This window comes from Pangasianodon hypophthalmus, chromosome 11 (assembly GCF_027358585.1).
Source record: "Pangasianodon hypophthalmus isolate fPanHyp1 chromosome 11, fPanHyp1.pri, whole genome shotgun sequence".
NCBI lineage: Eukaryota > Metazoa > Chordata > Actinopteri > Siluriformes > Pangasiidae > Pangasianodon > Pangasianodon hypophthalmus.
Window position 1 is genome coordinate 16,063,283 of NC_069720.1, and position 19,579 is coordinate 16,082,861.

At 39.9% G+C, this 19,579-nt stretch overlaps 1 protein-coding gene across 3 annotated transcripts; it reads left to right on the plus strand.

Moving 5' to 3' along the window:
- Window positions 1-609: 609 nt before the first annotated feature.
- cbarpb (CACN subunit beta associated regulatory protein b) lies at window positions 610-19,090 on the plus strand. Of its 3 annotated transcripts, none has more exons than XM_053237939.1 (10): window positions 610-1,957; window positions 2,916-2,988; window positions 4,633-4,778; window positions 6,576-6,655; window positions 8,109-8,271; window positions 8,742-8,913; window positions 10,288-10,434; window positions 12,324-12,558; window positions 14,438-14,618; window positions 15,151-19,090. In XM_053237939.1, the coding sequence occupies exons 2-10, from the start codon at window positions 2,941-2,943 to the stop codon at window positions 16,610-16,612; spliced, it is 2,634 nt and encodes an 877-aa protein (XP_053093914.1). In that variant the 5' UTR covers window positions 610-1,957; window positions 2,916-2,940; the 3' UTR covers window positions 16,613-19,090. The 3 variants fall into 3 exon arrangements, with proteins under 3 accessions (XP_053093914.1, XP_053093915.1, XP_026783915.3); XM_053237940.1 differs by having other exon boundaries at window positions 610-768; XM_026928114.3 differs by having other exon boundaries at window positions 611-1,957; window positions 14,441-14,618.
- The last annotated feature ends 489 nt before the right edge of the window (window positions 19,091-19,579 follow it).

Below are 19,579 nucleotides of genomic sequence, written 5' to 3' on the forward strand. Positions count from 1 at the left end.
TGGAGGTGGGACTCAAACCCCCAACCTCCCCAACCAGCGTGCTAACCACTAAGCCACCGTGCCCTTTATAGAAGAAAACCTTTACAGGGAATACAGTGGAGTGACAGATGCGCTTACAGACACTGAAGACAAGTCACACAGACGCATTGTAGAACAGTGCATCCGGTTTACCAGAAGGTGGCGCCTGGTCACTGTCAAAGACTCCCAGGCAATTAGGGCTGACAGAATGTTGCTAAAATATTAAAAAGGTGACTGCTGTTTACTCATCATTCTTATCTACCCTTCATTAAACAGCCATAGATCAATATGCTGTGCCAGTTTGCTTTTTACTCTGACCACCAAATGCAGATGCACTGCACAGACTGACCATTATAAATGCATCATTACGTAACGCAATGACATCATCTCTGACTGATCATTAGGGTGTAAATGAATTGCGTGGGACTGCTTATAAAATAGCAAATATCTAATGTAATCTAATGTAAGATATAACTACTATGTTTAGTGTATTGGGTACTTACAGGGGGGTTATGTCTTTTCCATAACAGTGACAATGTTTGCATATGTAATTACGCATTCCTGAAGGAGCTCAATCCTCTTCGTCTCTCCTTCTACGTCACGCGGTGCTTTCCACAGTGGGCGTGTCCACAGCCGGCATATTTCATTCATAAATCTACTTAACGCCTTTACAGAGAAATAAAGGCGCTGCGAGAAGCTCGCTTGCTCTGGCTGAAACATTTTTACATGGATCCCGCAAATTACAACTAGGTAAGCTTGCACAGGAGTATCCTTTTAATGTTTCCGCATTTTGCACTGTTGTGATTTATTTGCTATATGCATTAGAGTAGCATTGTTATGTAATATATTTAGGCTATGCAATGGATGTAATGGGAGTTTTCTTAAAAACAGAGTTATTCACTTTATACTTGATCATGTGCATGTCAAGAATGTTAGAAATCTGGAGGCTCCTTATCATTGGTGCTGAACAGGACGGCATTAACCTCTAAAATAATGCCACCTTAGCTCATAAATCTTCTATATGATCAATATTTTTGGGGATCTGTGTGATTTCCATATTATGTAACATACATGTAATAGGATATGCCTTAACAGTATCTGGTTTTGGTTCCCCTGCACTGCAAAGCACTGCATATTTTAGTGATTTTATACAGATCTTATACACCTGCTTTAATACACTGAGATTGGTTAAAATGGGTGTGTTAGAGAAATAAACTCTGCAGTCAACTACAAGGAGACTCCAAAGAATGCAAAGCACTGCAACAAATGCAAAGTTTAGTAGGTTGGCCAATATTTACCATCTGACTGATGAGGTGGTTTTGATGTGATATAAAATTGACACAGTAGTTATGCTCAGATTTTACCTTTAAAATCACAGAACTTGTGAACATTCATGTGTTCAGCTCATTTAACTCATACAAGAACAGAAGACCTTCAATAAATAATTTCTGCCCCAAATCAAAACACATTTGGATTTATTAACAGCCATGGTTTTAATTACCGTTGGAAAATGTGCAGGAAGTCATTACAGTTTTTTTTTTAATATAACAGTTACATAATATTGTTTGATTAGATGTGGATCATCAGGCATCACTGAGGCAATAAAGCATCAGTCATTTTGTGTGTGTGTGTGTGAGAGAGAGAAAGAGAGAGAGAGAGAGCGATAATGTTGAGCTGTTATGAGCCTGTGGGTGGGCAGGGACAGGCTAAGTATGCAGCAGGAACTGAGAGCTTTGCTGCAAGACACACACGCTGAACGCTGCTTACTTGCACATTCACACTCACACACTCACACACACACACACACACACACACACACACACACATAAATACACTGACTTCAGACAGCATCTCAGCATTGAAGAAACACGGACTGCACACACATCGCTCTGCATGTTGCCTTTTCCCTGCTATATGAGAGAGAGGAAGTGCTTGGAAGGTGAGTTTATATGTGTGTTTGTGCTTATATCTATGTGTGCATACGTGTTAGGCAAATATAGAGATGAAAGGATAGTGCAAACCAAAGAGAGCGAGACATTTATGTGTTTTGAGCAGAAGCTGCAGCATTAATGGCATTATCTGATAAGGAACACATGCTGCAGGGCCTCAGCTGCAGAAAAAAGCTGGGATCATAATATGGCTTGTAATATGGAGAATGGGGGGGGGGGGGGGGGGGGGGGTGTTAAGAACAGGATTTATACATGATCATGCATAGCAGTAGGTTTCTTTTCTAATTTAATTTTAATTTAAAGCTAAATTCTTTAAATTAAAGCTTTTTTTGGCCACTGCTACATGGAGTCATAATAGGTCATGTGTTCTGTAGGAATCTGTATTGAGTTGAGGTGTATAATGAGATCATGTGTGATGCAGCATTACTATGTGCAATATATTATATATTATATGAACCTCATGATTATCTGTGATTGTTCATGATCATCTGTTTGAATCATATTGGAGAACTGGAAACAAAATGGCCCCATAGTATCCCTGCTAACCTTAAAGGTTAAGGTCAATGTTTTTTTAGTTAGAGCACTTTGGTAATGTTTGGCAAAGTTCAGTTTGCATAATGGTAGCTGTAAAAAATATCAGCTCAGAGACAAATGTCTAGTCCCTGTGGTGTATCAGACTCTGTAAATGGGAAAAAAAAAACAAGCAACGAGGACAACCAACAGGTAACCAATCATGACAAAGAGATGTCTACACTTGCATGTCAATCATGTTGCCTGTCAATTCAGAAAGCTCTCCCTCTGGCATTAGCATTCAGATGTTCTGTGTCTATTTCGGGGGTTTAGCCTTGCAGGGAACACTGAAGGCAGACATTTATGTATTCAGATTTCAAGTTTTAAAAGGTAGATTAAGTTAACTCTAGCTTTAAAGTGGCTGCATATCTTTCTCAGGAGGACACACCTGCTGACCTGGACCATGAGCAATGAGTCTGCCGTCTGGAAAAACCTAACAGAGGACCCCACAGTAAGTACATCTCTCTCTTCCTCTCTCTCACTGATGTGTCATTCGGTTAATCTCTGTCTCTGTCCTTCGTCCTGTACTGTTTTCCCTCATTGCTTCCATTCTCTCTCTAGAAGCATCTTCAGACATGCAAATAGAAAATATCCTGTTCTGTGTCCTCTGTAATTGAATTCATGGCCTGATGTAAACAGATTAGCCTTGCAAGACAACGTTCGGTCAGATTCAAGTTGGCTTAGATAGCCAATGTAATATACATCAATTGCAGGCTGTATCTTCAATTACCGGCATCATCTGCTTTATTTTATTAATGAGGGAAATCAGTGGCTGTGTTTAAGCTGGAGTTTGTTCAGTTATCAGGATTCGATGCCTATTGCTCAAGTACAGCACAAACACAGACTGTTACTTTATTCCAGTCTGTCTAAACGTTTGTCACAGACATTTTGACAGATGGTATCTGATTGAAAAATGAATTGATTAGGCTTATGTCATTTTGCAACAGCACATACAGTAGCCATCCAGCAACTTGACCAACATGATCTTTGCAGGAAGGTAGCCTAGGCAACATTAAAAAAAAAATGGTTTCTTAAAGATGTCAAAGTATATTACTGGGTGAAAGAAATTGAATCTTTACCAGAATTCAGCCACAGCAACATCTGATGGGTTTTTACAGACTGACACGCATATATTTTAAATGTTTCTTTGGTGCCTTTACACCTGCATTTTCATTTGGATAATCACAGCCTGAATAAAATCCTGACAGTCAAAATGCATTTGACCAGGTGTAAAAAGATCTTTTTCCACTGATCTTTATAGATATGTCCTGGAGCAGCCAATACTGAATCCATTTTTTGCACTGCATTTCTCATTAGAGCCTAGCTCCTTTCCCAAAGAGTCCATAGCAGTTTGGTGATTTTTCTGCTCAGAGACATGAGACCAGGTTTAGTAGGTGCATTAGATCAGGGAAATCATTAAATTATGTTGGAGTTGAGTACCTCAGGTATAAATACTGATTTTCATGCCTCTTCCTGCCTGATAACTATGTAACACATTCAGTTGCTAAGTTATCAAGGACATATTGTGCTATGAAATTGAAAAGAGGAGTAGGAGGGGAATTGAAGGTGTTATACTATATGTTCAGCCCAAAGAATTATTAATTTTCCAGTTATTGTGGCTGATTTCTATTTTAGTTACATGGGTACAGATGACAGATTCTTTTCTTTGATCCCTTTGAGAAAAGAGCCTTGTGTCTATTGTGCTCAGGTCTGCACCAGTGAATCTTCACAAACGCTGTCTCACCCTCTGGAGCAGCGAACACTGCATTTAACTCAACATGCACCTGTGTCCTCCTCGCTCTCTCCACCCACTCACACATGGAGAGATGAGACCTTGCCATGGTGCAGAAGTGCAGTGCTTTCATGCAAACTCTAAGTGACTTGTGCATCTCTTTGTTTTCAATGAAAATGAAAGTTTCAAGATCAAACAAAATCTACTTTTGAAGTTTGCAATTTAACAAGTCCATTCTGAGTTCATTTCCTGTGCTTTTAAATGACTGTTTGTACAGAACATCAAAATATCTGCATGTGGGAGTTTAGAGAAACTTCGTAAGATAGTCTGGTAGAGCAATCTTTCTCTGTGGTGTTCACTCAGGAGCTTCCTGTGGAGCGCGGGGTGCAGGATGGATACATACTCCAGCTTGTTCTTTTGTCCATCTTCCTCGCGGTGACGCTCGTCCTCCTGTCTGTCCTGTTGATTGCCTGTCGGCGCTGTTGCGAGGGGGATCGGAGCTATGCTCGGTGAGACAAAAGCCTCTCATATCTACAAATGCAAACATGTCATAATAATGATACTACATTTATTCACCATCGCAACAGAAACTTCCCAGCCAGTAATTAACTTCTATTTTAGTTAGAATTAATTCCAAATATTAATGACCTGCTTTTGAACAGGCTGCCTGACACTGACAACTGACTCACAGATTGACTGACTGACTGCTTTATTGACAGACTGGCTCACTGACTCTCTCACCAACTCAACTGACTGACTGACTGACTAACTCACTCACTCACTTACTCACTCACTCACTCACTCACTCACTCACTGACTCACTCATTCACTGCCTCACTGACTGAATGACTAACTGACTGACCTCCTCCCTGATTGACTGACTGAGTGACTGACTGAACAACCACCTGACTGACTGACAGAGTGAGTGACTGACTGAATGAGTGATGCGCTCACTGGCTCACTGACTGACTGAGGGAATGACTCACTGGCTCATTGGTTCATTGACTAACTGACTGACTGACTGACCTCCTCACTGATTGGCTGACTGACTGAACACCCAACTGACTGAATGACAGAGTGAGGGGCTGACTCACTGATTCACTGACCAACTGAATGATTCACTGTTTGACTGACTGGCTGGTTGTCTGACTGACAGACTCACTGGCTCACTGATACCCCACAGTTGAAATGCATATGTGCAGGGTTTGCTTGCAACATCTGTATTCTCAATCCATCATTGAATTCATAGAAGCTTGAGATTGGTTGGTAATTCTTATTTCGCATCCACTAACAGCATTCCTTGTATATAATGTCCATTGACCACACAGTCTTCTATGTAGACGATATGCATGGACACTGTCCACTTAATGGCTGGACTAAATACATGCATATGACAGCCTTGCAAAGCCAGTAGTGGAAATGAATGGTTGTGCAAAAACAATAGTGGCAAAGAAGGCAGGAACAATGTTGCTAAGTGAAAGAGCACAATAGTGAAGCAGAGCAATAGAATGACATTTTCTCTCCTTTTTCAGTCAGTGAAACACTAGCTGATCACGGAGAGATGTTAGACTTGTCCTCCCAGATCATACATTATCTGAGACACGGCTATAACATACCTTACAGTTACATCTATGGTACTGCAGTTTCATATGTGGTACCTCACATTTCTTTTATATGAGCAATAGAATGACGTGGTACATCACATTTCTTTATGTGGCATGTCATGGTTATTTATGTGGTAACTCACAGGTTTATATATGGTACTACACTGTTTCCTGTGTGATAAATTACAGCTCCAGATGTGGTATCTCACAGTTCTTATTTTGTTGGAGGCAGGAGTGTTACCGCCCTAAACATTTTCTTTTTATCCTTGTATGTTTGTATGTGTGTGTCAGTGTGTGATATCAGAGCGGTACTAACTGTGCCTGCAGTGCAGTCTCCCACAAATGATGAGACTAATGAGATCTCATAGCAGCTATCAGCCATGATTAATCTCTCCTGGCACGTCGAGTACTCTCCGACACTCTCTCTTTTGCTCTCTGTCTCTCTCACACACACACACACACATTGAGGAGTCACAACGTCGGGCTGGAAAAGCACCCCCAGTTTATTCTCACTGCTACACGGACCCATATGGACAGACAAACTGTCTTCTGTAATCAGCGTATCGTTTATGCAGATAGCACAGTGGGCTGAGTGCATCAGACTGAGCTCATTTGACTTGTCATGTAGACATGTAATGAAGGTGATGATAAAAATATAAAGCTTTAAATTTGGCTCTTTTCTTATTACTTGTCTGTATTAAGGTTCATTCCCTGCTTCAGGCGTAGCGATGATCCAGAGAAGACAACCACCTCCTATATTGAGGAAACGCAGCCAGTGCATGGTAAAACAGCCTTGGTTTCTTTAGTTTATCATACATAAAAAGCTGTTTTTGTGCTCAAATGGCATAATATTGTAGCACTATATTTGTGACTAGTGACATAAGCAATAACCTGACAGAAAGTGGTTTAAATGTAAAATTTTTGGGGGTGGGATGTGAATAGATGATATGCAAGCCTTTCACTCTACTTAACTGAGTTTTCACTCAGAGGTTATAATGATAAACAGTTAGATTTCACTGTGATATTTAGAATACTCTAGGACATAGCCTCTATATCAGCTAAATCCTTATCTCTGTGGTAGCATGAAAACTGGTGAATCTGGTACTTAATTAATCTTGTTAGACATTTTCTATTCTATTAATAAGATGATGATTGTTTAATTAGATATTCTGTACATTGTAAGGCATCAACTGTCTGATTCATATTCTGCAGCCTCAGATGAGTTGTTTATTTATATTTGTTATGTAAGAAATAAAACACTTGGGGCGTGTTCTTGTAGGAAAATAATCAAAGACGAAAAAAATCCCAAAGTGTTTTATTCCTCTTCTAATAAAGCCATTTGCCAACACTATTTATTTCATTTTCTTTCTTTTATTTATTATAGAATGACATCATATATTTTATACATCTATAGTTATATTTAATATTGTGAAATACCCCAAATTTTCTATTATTAGTTACATCCCTCACCAGCCTCTCTTTTTCTCTGTCCTGAAAATTTTCCCATGTTGGAAAACTTAAAGCTCTATCTTTACAAAGTGCTGACAATGAGGACTCCTTCCAAAAAAAAAAAAAAAAAAAAGTTAAATAAACAATTACACATGTTTTTAATCCATTTATATGGAGCAAACGCCAAACAAGTACCTGTGGACTTTGTTACTATAGAAACGATGACGTATTAGAACAAACACTATTAATAGAACTACTATCAGAAGTGCTGTTATAGAAATGAACACCAAAACCTTTTGACCAATAAGAATCGAGCACTCAACAGTGCAGTGTATAAGGATACAATCCATAAGTCTGTGGCAATTAGTTAGTTGGGATGAGCTTATTTATTAAAGAGGGATGTAAGATTGTAAGAAATGACACAGGACTTTTAAGGCTTCACCTGAAGTCAGATAAATAGCATTACCAGACAGGAATAAATTGTTTCCCACCCAACCAAATTAGCAATATGTTTGTGCCTGCATGAAACTAGAGCCCATATTGTTAGGTTATAATATGAGTTTATCAAATATCCATAAATACTCCTAAACCAAAATGAGAAAATAAAAACACGCATTCATCATCACAATGTTGCTGTTATACAACACACATTTTCTAATATCTTATTGATCTCCCCCTTTGCTAGGATTCATATTAAAGCAACAGTCGAGCACATTTATACATTCAGTATCATACAGGGTTTCATGCATAAATGAATCAGGGGGTATATTTGTTCTCCCCATGCAGAAATCACAATCCGTGTGGATGAGTCAGAGTGTTTGTCGGCAGCCAGCTCCCACGACATGGAGACTGAGCGCTTCCTGTCCACGGGAAGCACAGGTCGGCGTGTGTCCTTCAATGAGGCGGCCCTCTTCGACCACAGCAAGAAGGCACAGGAGAAAGGCCGAAGGTCAGTAACCTGCTCACACTCACCTCAGCAATCTCTGTTACCCTGTGTGTGTGTGTGTGTGTGTGTGTATACATATATATATATATATCAAATCCAAATATCAGTATCTATAATCTCATTTAAACCTGAAGGGGGAGCAGCCTAAACTGGAACAGTGCACCTCGTATTAGTATCTTTAGAACACACCTGTTCATTATGAATAATGTACACGAATACATATAAAATTCACTGATATATAAAAAAAATCATCTGTGCGTAAGAGCTGGCAGTCTGTATTATGGTAGCATATGTGTAATATATGAATCACCATGCAGCCTGCATTTAAGAAGAAGAACTATATGAAACACACACTCACACAATACAGTTCACATTTCTCTCAAGCATTAATTTTTGCTTTCTTTTTTCTCCATATAGAGAACAATAATTTTATTCAGTCATACATGTCAGCCCCTTTGTCTTTCTGCCTTCAGGTACACACTCACTGAGGGCGACTTCCATCACCTAAAGAATGCCAGGCTCACACACCTCCACCTCCCGCCGGCCGCCCTCAAGATCGTCACCATCCACGAGTGTGAGTCATCGGAGAACAACATTGCCATGACAACACGGCCTGTCGCTAAATCCAGCCTCTCCATCTTCCAGGTGACACATAGCAGGATTCAATATGACATATGTCACAGCAATGAAAACGCAAGTGGGTCAGTTAAAAGCAGCAGGTCCGTGGTTGCTGAAGAGGTTGTGAAGTAGTGTTCATTAAGAAGAGGAGTATTTGCAGTTCATGCTCTGATTATAGAATTACTCTGGGTGACAAAGGAATACTTCAAACTATATCCTCTACATTTAAAGTATATATATATATGTGAGTAAAATGGACAAAAATAAAGCTTTCCTATACTGGAGAATGAAATATAAAAGCTGTAGAGTAAAAATGACTTTATAATGGAAGTCTAAGGGTAGTTATTCAATTCCATCAGTGCATGTGTAAAATCTGAAATTCTATATGATGGGTGGCATGGTGCTGCAGAGGGTAGCGTCACAGCTCCAGGATCCCTGGTTCAATCCTGAACGTGGATTATTGTCAGAGGTGGATTAGCTAAGAAATTGCCTCAGGTGTGAATGAATGTGTGACTGTGTATGTGCGTGGTGCCCTGCAATGGTCCCCTCATGCCAACTTTCCCCAGTATAGACTCCAGATCCACTATGACCCTAACCAGGATAAAGTGGTTACTGAAGATGAATGAATGAACTTTATAAAACTACTAGGGCTGTGTTTGAAACAGTTGTAAAATCCTTGATATACACACATCTGTGACTGCATCACAATAGTTGAATGTTGTGTTAATGAGCAGGTTTTCAACCAATTAACCATTACACTACAGCTATTGTTCTGTCCATAAAATACCCTAATCTTTATACTGCGTAGGAAAAAAAAAATAGTGTTAACATGGTGGATGGAGGGTGGAAGGATTATTTATAGAGAATATTATTAATAATAAATAAAATTATATTTATTGAACACTGGATTTTATTGCATTGTTTTTGTCACCGTCTTATAAAAGCAATAACCCGTGAGATGGCATTATAGTGATTTTTTTCATCACTTTGTGTCATGCCTAAGAACACCCCCACACATCCTAAAATCACTATAACGCACAGCCTCTCGTGCCTTATTGTTTTAATATATGACTGAAGTATTCATGAAAGCATTTGTGTTCACATTAACATCAACAACTCTTCCAACAACTGATCTTAGACTTCCAAGTTGAGATGCAGTAGATACACTAGAGTATTCCTTGCATTTCATACTAAGGTTCTTGGAGTATATATAAGTGCTAGTATCCAGGTCAAATGCTGCTCATGTAAATTGGTAAAAACTCATGTAAATGGGTAAACTGATAACTTGGTAAAAACTCATGTAAATGGGTAAACTGATGCCTTAGCTACACAATTTGAGTGGAACATTTGGTGAGCTTTAGCTTGGTGTAAAACGCTGTGATGTCTTTTGTCTATACTCAGCCTCCAATGCGCCCACTGCCACAGACAGCTCTTAGTAGCCTAAGTCCCAGTTCAGCTCTGCCAGGTGATTCCTTCAACTCCACTGTGGATGCCAGCTTCTGTGAAAGCCCACCATCTCCAAGCCCAGAGCCTCCAAGACCCAGCCTGGTAAGATAAACACAAGGTCAAAGACGCATAACTACACCATTCACACACACCAACTGGTCCAGAACAACAAGTCTGCTATTTTAGGACATACAGTTAGGTCCGGAAGTATTTGGACAATGGCAGAGTTTTTGTGATTTTGCCTTTATACACCACCACAATGGATTTGAAATAAAACAATCATGATGTGATCGAAGTGTAGACTTTCAGCTTTATTTTAAGAGGTTCCACAAAAATATGGCATTTACCATTTAGGAATTACAGCCATTTTCAACAAAATACCTCCATTTTCAGGGGCTCAAAGGTATTTGGACAAAGTGACATAATTGTAAATATAACCATAATTTTAATACTTGGATGAAAATCCTTCGCAGTCAATGACTGCCTGAAGTCTGGAGCCCATGTTCTCAAAACTCAAATGCTGTGTTTCCTCCCTGGAGATGCTTTGCCAGGCCACCTTCAGTTGTTGCTTGTTTGTGGGGCTTTCTGCCTTCAGCGTTGTCTTCAGTAAGTGAAAAGCATGCTCTATTGGATTGAGATCAGGCAACTGACTTGGCCATTGAAGAATATTCCATTTCTTTGCCTTCAAAAAGTCTTGTGTTGCTTTTGCAGTATGTTTAGGGTCATTATCCACCTGAAAAAAGTCTTGAGTTGCTTTTGCAGTATGTTTAGGGTCATTATCCACCTGCACTGTGAAGTGGGGTCCTATCAGTTTTGCATAGCATTTGGCTGAATGTGAGCAGAGAGTATAGCCCTATGCACCTCAGAATTCATCTTGCTCTTCTGTCAGCAGTCACATCATCAATAAACACCAGTGAGCCCGTTCCACTGGCAGCCATACATGCCCATGCCATAGTATACCAGATGATGCGGCCATAGTATACCACATGATGTGGTATACTTTGGATCCTGAGCTGTTCCTTTCTTTCGCCATACTTTTCTCTTCCCATCATTCTGGTACAAGTTAATCTTGGTTTCATCCAAAGTCCAAAGAATCTTATTCCAGAACATGGGAGGCTTTTTTAGATGTTTTCTGGCAAAGTGTAATCTGGCTTTCCTGTTCTTGAATGTTACCAGTGGGTTGCACCTTGTTGTAAACCCTCTGTATTTACATTCATGAAGACGTCTCTTGATTGTAGATTTTGACAATGATACGCCTACCTTCTCCAGAGTATTCTTGACTTCTGTTGATGTTGTGAAGGGGTTTTTCTTCACCAAGGAAAGGATTCTGCAATCCACCACTTTAGTTGTCTTCCATGGTCTTCCAGGCCTTTTGATGTTGTTGAGCTTACCAGTGCTTTCTTTCTTTTTTAGAATGTACCCAACTGTTGATTTGGCCACACCTAAGGTTTTTGCTATCTCTCTTATAGATTTATGTTGTTTTTTCAGCCTAATGATGGCCTCCTTCACTTGCATTGAGATCTCTTTGGACTTCATATTGGTAGCTCCAATCGAACAGCTGCCAAATGCCAACTCAATACCTGATATCAACTCCAGACCTTTTATCTGCTTCATTTGTCTTGAAGTAACAAGGGAATGGACCGCACCTGGTCAATTGACTTCTTGTCAGTCAATTGTCCAAATACCTTTGAGCCCCTGAAAATGGAGGTACTTTGCTTAAAATGGCTGTAATTCCTAAATGGTAAATGCCATATTTTTGTGGAACCTCTTAAAATAAAGCTGAAAGTCTACACTTCTCTGTCATTGTCAAATACCTCTGGACCTAACTGTACATACCAAAATCGGAACAACCAGGAACCCAACAAGTTGGTCACAAATATTCTAAATGACTAAATTCCAAATAGGTTACCAAGTATTAATAGCTAAATTTTCCTAATTTGGCAAACTTTTCTTGTTTCACATTTTGCTGTAAGGTTATTTTTCTCACTCAGATGGAGGTTAGAGGTACAAGCTTGAGGAATGGGGGCAGCCCTGCCAGTGGCCGAGAGGCAGCACTCACTTCAGCCTCGAGTGTCTCTTCCTCAAGCGGTGCCCCTCAGGGTCCAGTATTGCATTTCTTCACCAAGCTGAGGCGGCATGCCAGTCTGGAAGGAGCCAGTCCTTACCTTAAGATCAAGCGATGGAAGTTTGACAGCAGCCAGAGAGCCTCCAGCCTGGACACCAGAGGTGAGATGCACAAAGCTCAGCTCAGGCTGCAGTTTCACTGCCCTGGAACCTATACTGTATTTAGAAACCCATTTTGCATTATGAATATTCAGTAGACTCAACGGAATGGGTGTTCAGGCACTGGAACACAGGGAATAAAGGGGATATAATTTTTAGAATGGCTGTATTATTTTTGTCCTACAATTTTTCATGGTGTTGGAGTAGCAGGTAATAAACCTTGGATGGACTTCACAATCGCACATGGCTACATCAATAGTTATATATAAATTCTTATGCATTATACTGTATAGTTACTGTAATACCTATATTAGTTTCTGTTATACCACAGTGCTGTTGAATTCTCAAATCTGAAGGTGTTATAATATATAATTTTATATATAGTAACAGTGGTCCCGACAGTAAGAGTAGTTCTGGCTGTAATTCAAATGACAGGTTTAAATTTATGCACTTGCTCTAATACTTTATTGTTTCTATAGTAACAGCAGTTTCCATTCACAGAGACTTGGTGGTGGACAATCTACATAATCTAAGCCTAATAAAAAATGGATAAAAAAGTGTTGTCATTTAAAAAGAAAAATGTATAATCATTGATATGGTGAAGCTTTATATCAGGAGATGTTTATGTGACATTTATGGAAGGAGTCTCCAGTGTCAGTGCTTTCTAACAGTCAGTTATTAATTATTAATTATTAATTAATTTTAAGAGAGAGAAAAAAAGGAGGGTTGTAAGGCAACCACAGTTTACAGCTGCTATAAAATAAGTGATAATAACAACAAAAGTGATAACCTGTCTAGTGGGCATTCCACAACATTAAATATACCTATAAACTGATTAAAAACACAATATGTGATTCATTAACAAATAAAAAATTGTAATAGTTGGCACATTGCTGTGGTACACAATCTCATCACACCACCCTGTCAAGGATTATTTTCTATAGTATATATACCCCATCATGTGGCATAATAGGAATCAGTGGCATAGTGTATTCATAAAAGAATTGGTGTTAAACATCTTATTGACACCATACTTTTACGAATGTGTTATAAGAATGTTATGAATGTTAAAATAGTAAGAAAAAATATTGTTTTAACATATTGTCATTAGTCACTGCACCCCCCCCCCATCATACTTTATCATACTGACAAATTTTTTATTTCAAATATTATTAATCTAGCCTTCAAATGATTAAATAATAATTAATTATAATTGTTATAATTATAATTGTTATAATTACAAATGTTATAATTATTTTATTATAATTGTAATATTTAAATTTATTTTTATTAATTTAAGAAATTAATACATATTTTAGCACAGTGACAATAATTAATTAAATTGATTAGATTAATGTCTTCCTCCCTAAAATAAGATGCAGTTCCTAAATGAATCAGATGAACTCCAGCTGAATTGGCCTAATGATTCCCTTTATTTGAAAGAGAGAGAGAGAGAGTGTGTGTGTGTGAAAGAAAGAGAGACAGAGAGAGAGAGAGAGAGAGAGAGGGAGTGGCTTTGGTCAAATGCCGGCAGATGGCCGGATGACTTCCTTCATTGGCGAACCAGCAGTATTGCTCTCAGCCAAACTGAACAAGAGAGACAGAGAGAAAAAAGAGAGAGAGAATGAGAGAGAGAATTAGTGAAACATTGATTTCACACAGTGAAATAAAAAGAATAAAGAGAATTCATTATATTGTCAGCCACTAATGAACTGCCTGGAGCACTAATGGCTATTTAATGCTGTATTTTTCCAAAACATTGTGATACAATAGAAAGGCTTTGGACAAACAGAATGATTAAAAAGAAGTACAGTAAACTTAGATTAACAGTGGGTCACGTAAAGGACCTGTGGCATGTGGTGATGACATGCACTCTGTCTAGCAGGCTCCCCCAAACGGAGGCCATTCCAGAGGCAGCGAGCAGCCAGTGAAAGCATGGACCAGGAGGAGAATGGTGCCCACCACATCGACCTCATCCAGTACATTGCCCGCACCAAGGACGTGGCCTATTGCCCACCACGTCTCCTTTCCCCCCCATCCACACCCCCACCGTCCCTCGGCAGGTATCTTTAATTCCCTCCCCCATCTGTCTGCTGCAGCAATCATCCGCCTCTCCTGCACGCAAAAACAAGTCATTCCATGCTGGAGCAATGTCAGTGAGTCTTAGAAGGGCACTCTGACCTTGCTGGCACCTATGATGTTTAGAAAACAGGCCAAATAGTCTTGTGGCACTTTTGAAGATTAAAGCTGCTTGAGAAGTGCCTCCAGTTTTCTCAAATAACCATAGATATCAGGGATATGTGCCATTGCTTAGTCCATGATGATTTCATAGGTTGCATCACTGCTTTTACATTGACACTTACTGAGACTGCTGGCTGTTTCTATTTCTCTCACATTAAACACTGTGTGCCATACTACAGTACACCATCTGTGCTTTGGCAGTAACATCTGCTTGAATCTCCTTTATGACTGTCTGAGGGACAATATTTACAGACCACCTACTGCATATCACCTGTATTTGTGCAAGCTCCCATCACACCATTTGTGTCAAGTGTGTGATTGTATCTGACAGGCTTTTTGCATTGCTCTTTGCAGGTTAGAGGTGGAGGTGATGGTGGAGCCAAGCTGCAGCAGAGCAATGGGGCCCGGGGTGATTGGCCTGAGTGCTGAGCCCCAAGACGAGGCTCCTGGCATGGGTTGTCGTCGGGAGAGCACAGATCACCAGAGCCTTTATCGTGACATCTGGAACTTGCGTGCTTCTTTGGAGCAGTACATCTCCTCTGACCAGAGCAGCAACAATGACAAAGACTCAGTGCATAGTGATGCAGACAGCGTGTCCTCACTTAGGCTTAGGACAGAGAAGGGTGGGTTGCCCAGTTATCCCTCCCAGGACATTGGGGATGGGATGGAAGGGGATGCAGATATTCCTGGGGGTGAGGGTCTGGAGAAAAGAAGAAAACAGGACAGCGTGGACTCTGAAAAAGGGAGCGATGAATCAGGTACCCGGAAACTCCTGCAAATGGATAGTGGCTACGCATCTATAGATGCCCCCTCTCGTGCTCCTGATGAGGTACGGCTGTTCAGGAGCAGCAGTGGTAGCAAGGAGGAATCAGAATCAGCCATGGAACGCAGATACTTCTTCACCAGCTCTGGATATAGAGGAACAGTGTGTGAAAGCTTTGACACAGATATCTTGGATGAAGAACTTGAAGAAGAACCTGGGGGAGCTAGTGGAGGTAGTGATGCAGTGATGGAACTGGACGAGGGTGGTTTGGTGTGGTCGCCCTATGGGCAGATGTTCACACAGTCTGATGCTCAGTCTCGTATTCCAGCCTTGTCTTGCCGGGACTACAGCATAGATGAAAAAACAGATGCACTCTTCCATGAGTTTCTGCGCCATGATCCCCAGTTTGACCAGCAGGAGTCACCGGTGCGCTCGAAGCATCGTTCTCGTGTGCATCTACGCAAGCAGTGGCAGCGCTCGAAGCAGTACAGTGATCCTGGCCAGCGCTTCCACTCCTCCTTTGACCGTTACCGCACCCCTCTTCGTCGTGGAGAGACTGTTAACTACCCTCTGGAAAGTAGCTACCACAGCACACTTCCTCGAATTGTCAGTGGTCCAGATGAGGAAAACAGTGATGGGACTGCCAACCTTGCAGAGAATCATTGCTTGGGAGCTGCTGAAAAGAGTCTTGCATCTCCAAAGGATGACCACATAAAGCACCCTTCCAGTACTGACACTAGTGGAGATTTGAAGGAAGAGGCAGAACTTGCACCCTCCAAACTCCCTCCGGTGACTGATAGTACTCTGGGTCAACCAGAAGTCCTTGCAGAAGAGTCCAGGCACACAGTCCAGCCTCTTGAGCCAACAGATGGGCATTCACCCCCACAGCTAGCCGAAACTGGGTACGGTCCTCAGACAATCACGGCAGAGCTGAGTGATAAACTATCTGTGACCCTTGAAGAGCGTCTGTATTCTGACTTACGCAGGACCAGGGAGCAACCTGAGTGTTTGCTGACAGCCACGCATGCCTCGCCCGACCACAGCCCAGTGTAGCACATGGCTCCACTCATCCCAACCAACTCTATGCTGATATCTCAACAGGGCTTCAGTGATCAAAAGTTCAGTGGAAATTACCCTTAGACACTGATCTGGGACCAGGTTTGGTTGTCATTTTAGGGTTAGGATCACAGCAGCAGAACACAGAGAGTGGATCCTTGGTCAGCTTTTAAGGGGAACTTCATTCTACATCATCTCCAGTGTTAAGTAAGTGGAGATCAAGACACTTACCTCACATCTGACATGCTATTAAATCATTTTTGAATGGTGTCTGTATGGTTTATTGCTTTATTCAGGCTCCATTTAGTTATGTGTTGAGTTCAAAAGCCAATATATTCTCTGCACTAGGTAATCCACTGTGAAATTGGGTGCTACTAGACTTGCGATTAATATCCTTTGGCTTTGATTTGCCATATTTCTACACAGTACATTGATTCAGACTCTTATTTTGGACACTACACTCCTAATTCAGAAGAGAGAAAGGACTAATCCATGATATAACCTTTGTCTCTGATATAACCTTCTCTTGATTTATGTGTGTTATAGATTCAGTTCCTCTTTTCCAAATCTTTCTAGCCCATTCTATCTGCTTGGCTTTAATCATGTTTGAATAATGACAAAATGAGCTATGTATGTTGCACTACAATGATCTGTGTATGCACTTTTCATGATTTCAACCACAGTGTTCTTCATTAAGTGTCCTTGTCGTAGTGTGGTGTGGTTCATACTAGAACTACTGGTATGGGAGAAAAACTGCCTTTTGTGCAATACATGTAATGAATGTTATGAGCTTTTGTTCTTAATCATACTATTTATTATTGCTTTAATATTTAATGCTAATGTATGTGTTTTTTTAAGTGTCTGAAGAAAGAGAATAGATTTTGTGTATGAGGTTTTAGACTGTAGGTGCCGAATCATTACGTCAGGTAAGCTAATTTTCACATTATAATTTAAAAAAAAAAAGAAAAAAAAGTATTTGTGATAAACAGAGGGTTTAAATGAGGCCTGTGCTCCAGTGTGTCTCCAGAGTCACTTGTGTTTTATTAGATTTGATGAGGGAGGCATGCTGCTTCCTGCATGCTTGTCACAGACCAACCACTATGTGTTCATTAACATTTCATTTTTATGTGAAGACAATGGGAGAGAAGCGTCCCCAAAGGCTAACCGCTCATCAGGCCTTGAGAGAGAAATTATAAAAGGGTTGTTTGTGGTAAATCCTATATCGACAAATAACCCATGCAAGTGGATCTTGCTACAGACGCCACAGTTCTAGTCAATATCAATTATCCAATCAAGGGGATTAAAGGCAGAAATTACAATTAAAGGATTCATGGGAAGAGTAGATGCGATTAGCAGCTGTTGTTGGTAAAAGCCATTTGTGGATTGTGTGGCAGAGCAGACTTTCCCAGACTACAGAACCTAAGTGATGTATTTGAACCTTTAAGAGCAGGATTCATCTCAGCTTTTTCCTCCCTCCTTTTTATATTGTCACCTGAGATGGTGAGGAGGAAAAAAGACCATTAGCCTTTATTTTAGCTGAGGGAGGTTGTTTAAAATGAGCTACAAATATGTACATAAAATAAAGAAAGATATGTTGGTTTAGAGTGGCATTGCATGCTTAATCTTGCTCAGGATTGCTAATATGACAGATAAAGCTTCAATAAACTGTGCTTAAAACATCATCTACCATTGATATGATGCCTTTGCCATCATCTGTATCTCTTTACGTCACAGTGTATAACTAAATTCACTGCATACTTGCTGCTTGCTCTGTTCCAGATGACATCAGCGTAATTTCAATCAAACATACCAAGAACAATTGTACAGAGGGCAATTCTGAGATGTATACAAGCACAATAGTTTCCTTTTGCAGGTTATAGGTTAGTCTTTACTTAGGTATAGACTTAAATGCCAGATGCTTGGGTGATGTTTTGTGTGTTATCAAGTAATCTGTCTAATGCATCGATGCATTACTGTGCATAGTTTTGCATGAGATGAAATCAGTTTTAGTAAAGATAACTGTTTTATTCAGATTTAAATTTCAGCACCAAATTAGTTAATACCTAATGGATGCTTATTTGTTTGAAGCATAAAATAAACAGAAATCAGAATGATATTTGTTCTGAGATAGTTTTTAAATATTTTATGGAGTCTATTTATTTTAAGAGTATGCCTTGGGAATATAGAAGAGATTTTGCTAAGAATATGTCCATCGCAGAAAAATATTTTTACTTTGCTAATATATTTCCACTGGAGAGATTTTTGCTTGCTGTATTTCCATGGAAAAACATATTTCTGTATAATTGCTTGATATTTAAATGGACCAGTTTAAAGAGGAATAAAATGTGAGGAACAATGAATAAAATTTTTCAGAACAATTTTTGTTTACCTCAATATCTTAAGCCCTGAGGGACCAACTGATGGAAATGTTTTGGGTTTATGTTTTCCAATTAGTCAATAAAGAAAAATGCATTATGTCTGTGCATAATGTGTCATTTTGTTAAAAAAAAATACTGTGAGTGATAATTCACCATTAGAGCTACACACTATCCACACTTCATGCTGTTTTTCCTGTTGGTCCTTCAACATGGTGCAATGTAACTATAGCACAGCTGCCATCCCTTCCTTCCACCTCCAGAAGGTGCCGAAACTCCCCATGGGAACATCAAATATTCATATCAGCCTGGCTTATAAATTAAGAATGGCTGTGCAGTAATTATGATGCTAAATCAATAGCAACCTGGGTGTCACCAGGCAGAGAGGGCCTTCCACTTCCACGAGAATGATTATCAATCAATGGCCCAAGAACACAAATAACCGATGCCATCTCTTGTACTGCGTACTTTCCATTCAGAAGGAAATGATTCATGATAAGCTTAAAGCAGTGTGGTATTAAAACCGTGCCATAGATTCAGAGCAGTATAGGCGAATAGGATTTATAATAATTTCACTGCACACTGACAG